Source organism: Salvelinus alpinus, chromosome 23 (genome assembly GCF_045679555.1).
Source record: "Salvelinus alpinus chromosome 23, SLU_Salpinus.1, whole genome shotgun sequence".
NCBI lineage: Eukaryota > Metazoa > Chordata > Actinopteri > Salmoniformes > Salmonidae > Salvelinus > Salvelinus alpinus.
In genome coordinates this window covers 35,485,127-35,499,138 of record NC_092108.1, presented here as the reverse complement: position 1 = coordinate 35,499,138, position 14,012 = coordinate 35,485,127, and the positions used below count along the sequence as shown (strand labels likewise).

Sequence of the window (14,012 nt, the reverse complement as noted above, 5' to 3'; positions counted from 1 at the left end):
CACTGGCCGGCAGTGGAGAAGATGGAGCGAGATGGATTTTGGCCGACATTCTGCACATTTTCTCATCGATGAAACATTTTATCTCAATACAGTTTTCTGTTCCCAAAACTAGAATATGTTATGAACATGGTGGATTAAGTTTTTTAAAATCGCGCTGTTTATAAGGGGTGCAAAGGCGAGGTGAATTATTGCACACGCGCACTTCACAGAGGAAGCGTCCCTAACGGAAATATGCAGATGAGCTAGAACGCTCCAATAGGATCTCGCTAGCTCGTGCTTGGCTCTGCCCACCTCTTTTCTTGTTCTGCCCACAATTACTCATTAGTTCCCGTTGGAAACGACAGGCTGTGGTCTATCTTGGTTTAGTTATTGAAATATTTGCTATCTCCCTCGAGCAAAGAGCGGGTATCGTTAGCGTCTAGGCTCGAGACTAGTTAGCTATAGTAGTACACCCACCGAAACAGGTAGGCTAAAAATGATTTTACTTACTTGAATTATCTATTTACACGCCACCCGTCAGTTTGAAATATAATACGAATTAACAGGCGGTCATTATTATGGTCATATAATACACTTTTATATTTTGTCAAATAAGTCGCTTAACTACATGAAAGTGAGCCAACTTGCCTGCCTAGTTAGCGAACGTTAGCTTGCTGGGGTTTCCATTAGTTACCACAGCCACGAAGACAAAATATTGTAGAAATTCATGAAAACAAAAATGTGCTTTTTTGTCTTAATTTAAAGTCAGGGTTAAGCATACGGTCAGCAGTGTGGTTAGGTTTAAAATCTAATTTTAAGAAGATAAATTGTAGAAATAGGCGGGGTTTATGACTTTGTGGCTGTGGTAACTAGTGACGATCCTTGCTAGTCCTGACCAAGAGACTGCCATCTTGCGTTGATCTGGTGTAGGGGTTTCAACACCTTAGGCCTTTGCACAAAAAACATTTAGGCTTTACAGTATGTTTAAGATATTTTATGAAGTCTAGTCAGGCTACTGACACATTTTTTACATTTCTTACAATTTCTCCCAGTTGCTGCAAACCTAGGCAGTACCTATAAAGACTTTCCTGTTGTGGCAACATTGTCCGTCTCCTTGGTACCCTGAAATGCCTGTCGGTGTCTGCTGCATACAGCGCGTTCGGAAAGTATTCAGACCCCTTGACTTTTTCCACATTTGTTACATTATAGCCTTATTCTAAAACGGAATAAATACCCCATAATGCCAAAGCGAAAACAGATTTTTAGAAAAAACAGAAATACCTTATTCCCATAAATATTCAGACCCTTTGCTCTGAATACTTTCCGAATGCACTGTATACCATGATTACTCTAACTTTGTAATTCTACAGATGACTGTTGCATAGGCCTACATGATCTAACGAGATGTTGGACTCAGAAGACTGCACTTTGTCCCTGGATAACCTGTTCTTTGAGAGGCCAGTTGTCCACAAAGTGTGAGTCGTCAGAAACAACCTGCATCCCACAGTCATGCCCCACTAGATTTGTATTTAGCAAGAGCAAAGTTCCTAGCCATGTTAAGCTTTGCTTAACTCTTTTCCTGCCCTCCTCCCGTCTCCAGAAAGCCACTTTGTCAAGAGCAGAGTTCTTGGCAGTTGGAACCCCCTCTGTCCCTCTCCCAGATCCCAGCCACTCAGGACATCCAGAAAGAGGCAGAGGTTCTTTCATCATTCAGTAAGTGGCATTTGAAGTGATTAAATCATTTTAGTTAATTCAGTCAATACTGTAAGGGCCAGTTTCCCGGACCCGGACTAAGCGGAGTCCTGGCCTAAAATGCACTTTCAATGAAAATGATCTTTTGAAAAGGATTTTTAGTTCAAGACTAGGCTTAAACTGGGTCTTGTTTTAAGTCATGTCAATTATTGCATTATCAAGTCGTCTATCAAATCCCTTTCTGACCATCTCCAATGCAGGTTTCTCTCAGAAGTCCAACAAATTCCTTCCCCCTTTGAAAAGAGCAGTTGACGGTGATGGTTTCACTCCCAAGAATAACAAATTAAATCAGAATACCAGTGATGGAAGAAAAGAACCTGAGGCACAGGGCGGGTGTGCCCTTTGGGCTCGGGAAGACTTCATGAATAAATCCCAGGATACCACAAAGGTTAGAGGTCGAACTAAAACCCCACAGGAGTCTGGTCATGCACTGGAGCAGAAACATTTCCCTCTGGAGTTCAGCCAAAGCCCACCTCTACGGAGAAGGTAAGCCGTTCAAATGAAACTAATGAGTGTGCATACTGTGCGTTCAGAATACATAGTAAATGTCAGTGTCCCCCATCATGTGTCTTCGTCAGATACTATAGTTTTGAAATGTAATGGCGTCTGTCAGAGCCCTTCTGAAATGGCACCGTCTTTATCAAATACATGGCTGTACTAGTTACATCATGATATGTGGGATATCACTGTAAGCACTTATGAGCTCTCTACCTATAAATTAAATAATCTCTTTGTCGTTACAGTTTGTTCAAACCTCCCAGTGGTCAGGTGTTGAACAGCAGCGCAAACTCAAACAGAGGCCTCAACCAGGCAAGACCCGGAGTGCAGCAAACCTTCAACCATGTTTCTATGGCGACAGAGCCTCGGCTGGCAAAGCAGTCGGCAGCAGGCCCCGGCTCCCTCACCGGTCTGTGCCCGCCTACAGCCCGGGGACCACCACAGAAGACACAGGACAAGGGCACCAAGAGGGCTCATGTTCTCCCCATGACACCCCAACCCCTTCACATACAAAGTAGTACCGCACAGACTGAACCCAACACCATGTCTGTGTTTATATATATATATATAAATCATATACATATTGCTATGATGGGGTGTTGTAGCTGAAGAATGTACTCAGATGTAATGGTCATGGCAGCAGCCTGTCACTGTTCGTTAGAGCTTGATGAGGTGAAACGAGGTGAGCACTACCCAATGCCCTCTTTGCTGTAATGACAGAAAAATACCACTAGGGGGTGGACAATATCTTCCATTTTGACTGGGGTTGGGTTGCCACTGTCAGTGTGAATGTAAAATGAGATGTCTATGGATTTGTTTTCATATTAGGTACTTCTGGGCCTGGGATACTCCGACCAATCTCTGAAATCCGTATCCTTTCACATCTGTATTATCGGTAATAACGCAAGGAATGAAAAGTTAATGAATGCTTGATTGATGCATGCTTAATGATGACTACATGAAGTCTAAGGAACAATTGTGGGTTGTTTGTTGGGTGTCCTTAATCAAATGAACACAGCTGCTAAATTTAGATCGGTCTTCAAAGAGTTCCCTTACTTCAACTACGTTCAATCAAATGCCCTAGATGACGTAAGCATTCAGAATTGTCATCCAATTAAGAACCTTAAAAGCAAAACAGTATCCTTGAGACATTTTTATGAGCCATGTATGTTTTGCAGGTTCTATACACAGGTAAGAACTTTGTGGCTTGTGCTCCTACGGGCTCTGGTAAGACTGTGCTTTTTGAGTTGGCCATCATCCGCCTACTGATGGAGACCACAGAGCCCTGGAGAAACGTCAAAGCTGTGTACAGTAAGGCCCTCCAATTACAGTACTTAGTATCCTTGTCAAAAGCACTAGGTAAAAAGCACTAAGACATTAAGAGCTGATTCATGGTACAGTATAGGTTAGCCTGTATGCAGTCTTGATATCTGGTTTGTTGTTTACATGTTGTAAGTAATTTATGACCTGACTACACCCATACTTTCTACGTGTTCAAAATGTAAATTGATAACATTTTATAAAATGAAAACTGTATGATGAGATGCATTGATTGTGAATGCTTCTGTCGTCTTCAGTGGCCCCCATCAAAGCTCTATGCAGCCAGCGCTTTGAGGACTGGAAGAAGAAATTCGGGCCTCTGGGCCTGAGCTGCAAGGAGCTGACCGGAGACACAGAGATCGACGACTTCTTTGAGATTCAGGACGCCCATATCATCATGACCACACCTGTGAGTGACACCGTATCCCAGTGTACAGTATACTGTATGTGGCATAGCCTGTCACCGGCGGACATTTTTATTTGTGTGTAATATGTAGCGCAATGAGGTGGCTGATCCTGTGACCATAGCAGGCGTGATATCCATGTTGCAATAGGGGTTTGTTTGTGATGCGAGGATGGATAAATTCAGTTGTATCGAGACAATTCATGACCTGCAGTCAAATGACCTAGTGGCCTCATGGGTGGAATCTTATTAATATTTTTCATATTTTCATAATTAGTCCCCCCAAAAATTAAACCAGACGAAAATCCGGTGTTTCTATGTCAAACGGTTTTGTTATATTTCAGTCTTCTGTGATGTATATAAAGTGAAATATTGGGATGGGAACTCAAAATGGAATACATTTCAACTCTATGTTGTTTGTTTAAGCCCACAACCATGTGTGTAATGTGTATACTTTTGTTTCAAAGTAGATTTGTTTAAGGCTACAAAGAAACACTCTGTGTGACCCTGATTTAACCCACTGCAGGAAAATGTTAACACTTTATTAACCAGTTCTTGATAAAGCACAGACACATTTCTGTTTCTCGCAGGAAAAATGGGACAGCATGACGAGGAAGTGGAGGGATAACTGCCTGCTGCAGTTGGTCCGGCTTTTCCTTATTGACGAGGTCAGTGGATACGTTTTTAGTATTTGATGTTCTGTTCAAAATTCCCTCAGGTAGTACTGCAACCATATACAGTACTTGGCCAAATAACACTCTGAAACAGCTTGGATAGAGTGAAACATTCTTTCCCAGATTGTGATCTATAGAGGGCTTGCAGATGCGTGATGTTGGAAGACCAAAGTCAGTCTGATGGAAGTCCTCCAATCGTCCACATGGCTGGCTGCCTTTTGCTACCACCGGAAACTTTGGGAATATTGCCCATTATTTAGTTTGTCTAAGGACCCAGAAAACGGAGGCAGTGGGAGAACCTATTCAAGTAAGTAAATATATTTTGAAAATGATCGAAAACTATGTATTATTAGCTAGCTTGCACCAGAAACTTAACGTAGTGTGCAGGGTAACTCAAATGAGCTGCTAACGTTATGTTTGCTAGTTAGAAAACGTTACATACTGTATAGCTAGCTAAGTGAATTAAATATCACCAGCTTGCGAACTTCTTATTAGCTAGTTAGCTAGCTATTGTGATATATTTATTGTTGTAACTCTAAATATATTTGTAGCGAGGTAGCTAGCCAACAGCCATGGAATAGGGTGAAAGGATTAGCTATCAGTTGTTGCTGTCAGAGAATGGAGAGTAGGCTACTCTGGATAGGGCAGGTACCTTTGTGGGAGGACATTTTGAAAATATTCTCCAGTTCTAGTCCCCAGCTAAAAAAAACGAAGTACAGAGAGGTATATCTACATAATATTCAGTGCTGTCTAATTTGAGGATAATGCAGCCTGTTACTTTGTAATGTCTTCTGTCCTCAGGTACAGAGAGCTGTGAAACCCTGTCTGCAGATGAAGAGGTCCCAAGAGAATAAGGGGACATTCTTATATACCATGGATTATATGTGTACCTATGTTCTCAAATTTAGTGAACAAAAATACAGTTCAAAAGTCACACAATGTATAAACCTATTACAACTGGAGCAGGCCAACCCTGCTGGGTGTGCAGGCTTCTGTTCCAGCCCAGCACTAACACACCTGATTCAAATCGCATTTTATTTGTCACATACACATGGTTAGCAGATGTTAATAATTCCCCAACAAGTACCTAATACACACAAATCCAAAAGGGTGAATGAGAATATGTACATGTAAGTATATGGATGAGCGATGGCCTAGCGGCATAGGCAAGGTGCAATAGATGGTATAAAATACAGCATATACACTACCGTTCAAAGGTTTGGGGTCACTTAGAAATGTCCCTGTTTTTGAAAGAAAAGCAATTTTTTTGTTCATTAAAATGTATCAGAAATACTGTGTAGACATTGTTAATGTTGTAAATGACTATTGTAGCTGGAAACAGCTAATTTATGATTAAAGAAGGAATAAAACTGGCCTTCTCTAGACTACTTGAGTATCTGGAGCATCAGCATTTGTGGGTTCGATTACAGGCTCAAAATGGCTAGAAACAAATAACTTTCTTCTGTTCTGACATTAACAATGTCTACACTGTATTTCTGATCAAATAGATGTTATTTTAAAGAACAAAAAATTTGCTTTTCTTTCAAAAACAAGGACATTTCAAAGTGACCCCAAACTTTTGAACGGTAGTGTACATGTGATATGAGTAATGTAAGATATGTAAACATTATTAAAGTGCCATTATTTAGAGTGGCATTGTATAAAGTGACTAGTGATCCATTTATTAAAGTGGTCAGTGATGTAGGCAGCCGCCTCTGAGGTAGTGATTGCTGTTTACCAGTCTGATGGCCTTGAGAGAACCTGTTTTTCAGTCTCTCGGTCCCAGCTTTGATGCACCTGTACTGACCTCGCCTTGTCGCGGTAGGGGATTTTGCTATAAGACCGTTAAGGTACCCCCGTCGAGAGTGATACAAGTCGTCTCACTCAAGTTCTTATGTCACCCGGCTAACAGGTGACTCACAGGTCCGCCGGATTGACCTGGTTATGTATCCTGCCCTTTATTCGGAGATTAGCCTTATGTGGTGCCGTCAGGCTTTTTTCGGGATCTTAGATAATATTAATCAGACTCAGAGTACCTCTCGTTTTACTTTCACTTTCACCTTTGTATGCCCTTATATCTAGACTCACGCAAGCTATAACTTGGTTACGATTTACAGTCTATGTCCGTCGACTAATACTACTTGAATATTAATATAGAGGATATCTGTTACAATAAAAAGATTATTCTGTCCAGACCATTATATTGTCTTTAGTGTAGAAACTAGACTTATTTCCCTAGATTTGGGAGTGTCAGAGGCGTTTTCTCCCATAGGGCTTTAGATCTAGTTTCTACTTTTTATTCAATGTTTGCAATTCACACAGTTGTACACGTTATTACAGTTTCTTTACATCCTTAATCTATAACATCAAACATCATCAAAACACTTACTACTATTAATGCCTTATATATGTATTACAACAAGGGGCTAATTACCTTAGCGTAGGTTGACCTGGTTGATTCCCAGAGAGTACCGTATGTTCTTCAACTCACAATTGCTCTACCGGTATAGGCAATTACTTCAGTATCTGTTTCTCCTGCTACTAATTGTACTATGACCTTTTTTGTATATTTTTTCTGATTAGTAACGAGACTGCTATCGTAGATCAAAACCCTTTGTAACACCACTAAGAGTGTACAGGGTATTTGTCTCAGTAGGTCTCGCCCAAAAACCAGCGGTCAAAAGATACAATTGTTCTAGAGTATGAAAGTCTGATATGCATCTGTTTCTCCTACTAGAAGTTGCACTATGATTTACTAATTAGTGAAGAGACGGTTCGAGAACAAGACCCTTCACCACTGACGCTATTCATCCACTCCTATTAGGTGGATATATTCAGCGCGAGGAGTGTATAGGGTAGTTGACTCAGTCTCGTTCAGAAATCAGAAGTCAAGAGGTACAATTTTTCTAGAGTATGAAAGTCAGATATTACCTTTTAGGTTGATGGTAGTTTGAAGTATCACGAGTTCAGTGATAAGTCAAGTAGCACTACCATGCCCTCTTAATGAAGGCATTCTCCTTATATACTCTTTTCGGGACCAGGTCAGCTTTAGCGCTGAGCCACATTCTAACCTTGTGGCGAGCTATTTCTGTAAAGTGGCAGTTTGGCATGTCACTGCAAGATATCTCATCCAACCAGTCATTTGTCCCCCACCCAAGTGGCAGAGCCAGTGGTGAAGATGTGGACGGATCCATTGAGGGAGGTGTCATCAGAGCCTTTTTTTGTGCTCCCGCATCAGCCTTCCAGATGGTAGCGGTGTGAACAGGCAGTGGCTCGGGTGGTTGATTTCCTTGATGATCTTTTTGGCCTTCCTGTAAGTGTCATGGCGGGCAGGTAGTTTGCCCCCAGTGATGCGTTATGCAGACCGCACCACCCTCTGGAGAGCATTGTGGTTGAGGGCGGTGCAGTTGTGATACAGCCCGACAGGATGCTCTCGATTGTGCATCTGTCAAAGTTTGTCGGGGTTTTTGGTGACAAGCCAAATTTATTCAGCCTCCTGAGGTTGCAGAAGCGCTGTTGCGCCTTCTTCACCACACTGTCTGTGTGGGTGGACCATTTCAGTTTGTCTGTGATGTGTATGCCGAGGAACTTAAAACTTTCCACCTTCTCCACTGCTGTCCCTTCGATGTGGATAGGGGGGTGCTCCCTCTGCTGTTTCCTGAAGTCCAAGATCATCTCCTTTTGTTTTGTTGACGTTGAGTGAGAGGTTGTTTTCCTGACACCACACTCCGAGTGCCTTCACCTCCTCCCTGTAGGCTGTCTCGTTGTTGGTGATCAAGCCCACTACTGTTGTGTCGTCTGCAAACTTGATGATTGAGTTGGAGGCGTGCATGGCCACGCAGTCGTGGGTGAACACGCACTCTTGTGGGGCCCCAGTGTTGAGGGTCAGCGAAGTGGAGATGTTGTTTCCTACCTTCACCACCTGGGGGCGGCCCGTCAGAAAGTCCAGGACCCAATTCACAGGGTGGGGGTGAGACCAGGGCCTCCAGCTTGATGATGAGCTTGGAGGTTACTATGGTGTTGAATGCTGAACTGTAGTCAATGAACAGCATTCTTACATAGGTATTCCTTTTGTCCAGATGGGATAGGGCAGTGTGATGGCGATTGCGTCGTCTGTGGACCTGTTGGGGCGGTATGCAAACTGAAGTGGGTCTAGGGTGACAGGTAAGGTGGAGGTGATATGGTCCTTGACTAGTCTCTCAAAACACTTCATGATGACAGAAGTGAGTGCTACGGGGCAGTAGTCATTTAGTTCAGTTATCTTTGCCTTCTTTGGTACAGGGACAATGGTAGCCATCTTGAAGCATGTGGGGACAACAGACTGGGATAGGGAGCGATAAACACAGCATCAATGTATCGAACCTAATTAGTTAATAATCTAGTGTGCTATTGCTGGCCTGGAACAGAAGTCTGCTCACCCAGTAGATCAGGGGTCAGTGGAACGAGGTTAGCCACTTCTGGTATTTACTTTTTTTTGTTCCCTTGAAATTATGCTTTAATAGTAATAGCCTGCTTGTTACTAAAATGTCAAACCTTTACATATGAGTTAGCTTACTTGTACACTTTGACATTTATATGAAATAGTGTTGATTCTTTGAAGTGTTTAAAGTTGTTTTACTTGTTAAGTTAACTATTATTCAAGAATAACTAGTGTCGATGTTGATTAATCACAGATCACAATCCTGCAATAAAGAGGGAGGGGACTCTGTCTCTAGTTTGTGTTGTATTCTCAAATTAACAGTACCTTTTTGTTCAGTCATAAGCTCTCCAATTAGTTTTATTTGATTGTCATAATTTTTTCAGGATATGTGAACCCATTTTTTAGCTGATAATGGCATGCAGTGCCAATGCAGCTATATGCCTACAACAGTGGTTTCCCAACTCCAATCCTTGAGTCCTCCAGTCCTCCAGTCCCAACAGCACATATTTTTGCTTTAGTCCTGAACAACCATACCTGATTCAATTCATAGGGCCTGATGATTAGTTGAAATAGGTGTGTTGGTCCGGGGCTACAAAAAACTGTGCTGTTGGGGGTACTCGAGGACCGGAGTTGGGAACCACTGGCCTACAGTATGATGGCATTAGCCTTATGGGCATTTGCAATGCACCCCTTGACATTGTGCATCTGAAGCAGAGAATAGCTTAACTCACACATTGTTTACATATTGTTCAGCTCTTTGTTCTCAATTTAAAAACAATACCAGTAGACAATGTATGAAGCTAATCAGTTATACTAAGCTTTGTACATGCCTTGCGCTGTGCAAATCCAACCCTTGTAATCTCTGTGGAAGCAGATAATGGGATCCTTCGCTTCAAACACACACAACTACTACCACCAAGTTCAATGCCAGATACTTTTCTCCCAGAAGGTCTGAGTGGCTACCACAGCAATTACATTGTCTCTGTTAAATGTGTTTAAAATGTAAAAGACAGAAAATTGTTGGGCTATAAGAAAAAAAAATTATTCAATGGGGCTAGTCAAAGCATTGATGACAACGCTTTTCATTTCACCCATACAACAATACAGCCTATTATTAAAGTACAGTATGTTTACAATATCATAAACAATAGTCTTTTACACGTTCCAAATTACATTTTATATATCCACATGGTCTAAGGAGGCACTTTTGTCATGACGTCAAAGAGAAGGCGCTCTACTCAAATGGCATAACAGAATCATTGAAATTGTCCAAAGCACAGCATGTGACAACCATCTCGTATAACTGAGGGATGTTTCCTAAAGAAGTAGTAGAAGCTGATGCTGCTGCAGCACCGCTCATACAGTAACCAATTAAAAGCACTCCTGATGTTAGAATAGCACTTATTTAGGTCACCTATACCACCAGGGCTCTTAATTGTTCGGTTGTGTTTAATTCATTCAGGTGTTTTAGTGTCAGATAAAGATTAAATCTATTGTTGGGATGGAACAACCAATAGTCAACACGGCAGGTTGTCCTATCCCATTGAGGCGTCTGTCCTATGCGCTAATGTCCATACATTTTCCCTCTTATGAATAAAGTTATCAACAAAATATAATTGGGTTATCATATGAATATATAATAACCACTGGAGTTATTTTGGTCAATAATTGTCCTCCAGGCTATATGGACGTCATATGTTGCATCTCCCCTTTTCATGGTCATGGCTAGAAGGGATCAAGCTTTTGTCAAATTAGTGTCATATTTTAGATTACATGGTTGCATTCGAGACAAGGTCGTTTTTCTTGATCTGTTGTCAGTAGAGTAGGCCATCGTATCAAATAATATTCTGCTAATGTCTCCAGTCATATAAAGTGTAGAAGAATTGCATCAAATGTTTAACAAAGGCCACATTTTTCCGGTGCTAAAAGCGTTTATTTATAGCCTAAATTATCACTATCCAATCTACTAATCACATTAGGAATAGTATACGTACAATAGTCTGCAAATGCAATGATAGAGGCATGCAATCCCTTGTTATAAAGGTGCCTTTTTATGGTGGAACAATTTTAATTGCTTCCCCAAAACTTGAAACTCACTCTACACATGCGAATAGCTAGACTATAAGCTATATAGTTAGCTACTTTTGGCTAACTTAGTGTTGTTAACACCTGGATAGCATAACAGCTAAACTAAATTCGAAATTGATCAGACTTGATTTACCAGTGATGAAATGATCGTAGCAGACCCTGTACTGAGAGCTGTCTGGATTCAGGTATTGACGGGCAAAAAGGTTTCTTCGCATTTCTGACAGTTCTTGATTGAGTCTTATCTCATTGGCGTAACCAATTGTGTTTCATGATTGCGGGGAATCTGCAAACATATTTCCCCCCCGTTGAATCAACTAGTTTTAGGCACTGTTATCGTGCAGTTTGGGGTAGCAACTCGGCTGTTGACGGAATTAATTTGGTGGTCTTCCAATATGGCCGCCAGGAGGCATCGTATGTCAACTGGAAGCCCTCTAGTGTGGCTTGTGTGGTCCAGCGGTTAAAACCACGGACCCCAGCACACATTTACAGCCTGCATAACCAGATGTTCCACTGCCCTTTTGACTCGCAATCTCTCCTACCTTTACTGTCTCCTCTTCACTGTCCTATAGAACATTTTTAAATAAAAAATTGTGATCTATTGTTTCTTGATTTGTCATTGTACTGAGCATATCTGTTTATTATTGTGTTATACATGTGTTACATTGACAACTAAATATAATCCATCTTGGCTCTGTGTTTCTAGGTGCACGTGGTGAAGGACCCTATGCGTGGAGCCACACTAGAGGTGGTGGTGAGCAGGATGAAGGCGGTCCATGCCTACCGTGCAGCAGAGAACCCTCAGGAGGACCTCTCCATGAGATTTGTGGCCGTCTCTGCCACCATCCCCAATACCAAGGATGTAAGTGGCTGAGGGTCAAAGAGGGGTGATGTCACACTTTGGCCATATGCAAATACTCTAAAGAGACTTCCTTCACTATAGTCATTCTTTCCCTTTCTGTTCATCATTTGCCATTCCGACACATGCATCTCCGTGTCTTGTTATGTTGTTATTATGTCCGCAGTCCTGTCTTATTCAGAAAGAGTAAGGGAATAGGAAATAGGGAAGGTGGGAGCGCGATAGTATTGCTAGTTACTGATTATCATTAAACTGAGCATTTATTTGAAGAAATTACTTCTCCTTACTGTGTTCAATGGTTTGGCATGGCAGATAGCAGACTGGCTGTGTGACGACAGAGACCCTGCTACTTGTCTGGAGATGGATGAGAGTCACAGACCGGTGAAACTGAGGAAAGTAGTGCTGGGTTTCCCCTGCAGCAGCAACCAGACTGAGTTCAAGTTCGACCTGTCACTCAACTACAAGATGGCCAACATCATCCAGACCTACTCGGACCAGAAACCAACACTTGTTGTGAGGAACTCTCTTTGGGTCTCTGAAATTTAGACTTGACCAGTACCATATTTATACGTTTCAGTAAGTATTGCCATTGTTAATATTTCACACATAGGATTTATTTTTTATTTTTACAGTTTTGTTCAACAAGGAAAGGAGTCCAGCAGTCGGCCACTGTTCTGGCCAAGGATGCCAGGTTCATCATGAGTATTGAGCACAAACAAAGGTTGAGCTACTTCCCTTTTCATTATTTACAGATGTACAGGTATTCAATACAAATTTCCTGCTGTTTAGTTTGATCTGATTGAATTGATGGAATCCTCTGTTTGTAGGTTGGTGAATTATGCAAACTCTCTCCTGGACTCAAAACTCAGAGGTCGGTGGAGAATTTATAATAATTTATATTCCTTCTCTTCTGTACCATGTAGGCAAACATTGCTCATTGATTTGAATATAACTACTTTTGCGTTAGAATTGTGAAATTACTAGCCCAGTGTTTTCTCTTTTCCAGACTTGGTGTTGTTTGGGGTTGGTTTCCACCACGCCGGAGTTGACGTGTCAGACAGGAAGCGGATCGAGGAGGCCTTCAACATGGGAGACCTGCCTGTGCTGTGTGAGTATCTGGGTCGTTCCATGAATAGAGTACATGCTAAAACAGTTATAGAGTTGAATTGCTGTTCGTCAGACACTGGGAGATTCATTCACCTTTCCACAGGACAATAACCTACAACACAAGGCCAAATCTACAGTGGAGTTGCTTACCAAGAAGACAGTGAATGTTCCCGAGTGGCCGAGTTACAGTTTTGACATAAATCTGCTTAACAATCTATGTCAAGACTTGAAAATGGTTGTCTAGGAATTATCAACAACCAATTTGAAGAATTTGGGAAAAAACGATTGCCAAATATTGTACAATCCACGTGTGGTCTTATAAGAGACTTACCCAGAATGAGTCACAGGTGTAATCGCTGCTAAAGGTGATTCTAACATGTATTGACTCAGGGCTGTGCATACTGATGTAAATGAGATATTTATGTATGTAATTTTCAATACATTTCAAAAACGTTTTACTTTCTCATTATGGGGTATTGTGTGTAGATGGGTGAGGAAAAAACATATATTTAATCGATTTTGAATTCAGGCTTTAACACAGGAAAATGTGGAATAAGTCAAAGCTGGTTCTACTCTTTTTGGCAATTTTCTGGTGGTGGAAAACTGAGCGCGTCGACAATAACACTTCCAATAGATAGATAGGCTAGAAATGTTTAAACATTAAATCTTTCTTTGTTGTTGTTAAGCTCTTACACGCAACAAGCTTCACAAGGGGATTATGGCTGGTTTAAGATGAAAACTGTAACCCTGTTACGGTCAACCCAGTTAGTTTCATGGCACTTGCTGAAGTAATTTTATTTAACCCCTTGAGACGGGAAAGCATGTTTTTCTGCTCTTTATGAGAGAATGTTAAAAGGAGATTAAATGAATAGTTATGTTTTTTTTGTATGAAGTTACACTACCTAAAATGTACTC

At 41.4% G+C, this 14,012-nt stretch overlaps 1 protein-coding gene across 1 annotated transcript in view; it reads left to right on the top strand.

Annotated features, from left to right (window-relative positions):
- Positions 1-78: 78 nt before the first annotated feature.
- Positions 79-14,012, top strand: part of LOC139550876 (probable ATP-dependent DNA helicase HFM1) — a 28,572-nt gene continuing 14,638 nt past the window's right edge. Inside the window, exons 1-16 of the mRNA XM_071362111.1 lie at positions 79-464; positions 1,032-1,145; positions 1,350-1,454; positions 1,580-1,692; positions 1,932-2,217; positions 2,475-2,743; positions 3,058-3,099; positions 3,248-3,318; positions 3,408-3,540; positions 3,807-3,958; positions 4,543-4,620; positions 11,838-11,993; positions 12,303-12,503; positions 12,623-12,711; positions 12,818-12,861; positions 12,997-13,098. Of these exons, the coding sequence (XP_071218212.1) occupies positions 1,384-1,454; positions 1,580-1,692; positions 1,932-2,217; positions 2,475-2,743; positions 3,058-3,099; positions 3,248-3,318; positions 3,408-3,540; positions 3,807-3,958; positions 4,543-4,620; positions 11,838-11,993; positions 12,303-12,503; positions 12,623-12,711; positions 12,818-12,861; positions 12,997-13,098 (1,807 nt within the window). The 5' untranslated portion in view covers positions 79-464; positions 1,032-1,145; positions 1,350-1,383. The remainder of the gene's footprint in view (positions 465-1,031; positions 1,146-1,349; positions 1,455-1,579; positions 1,693-1,931; positions 2,218-2,474; positions 2,744-3,057; positions 3,100-3,247; positions 3,319-3,407; positions 3,541-3,806; positions 3,959-4,542; positions 4,621-11,837; positions 11,994-12,302; positions 12,504-12,622; positions 12,712-12,817; positions 12,862-12,996; positions 13,099-14,012) is intronic.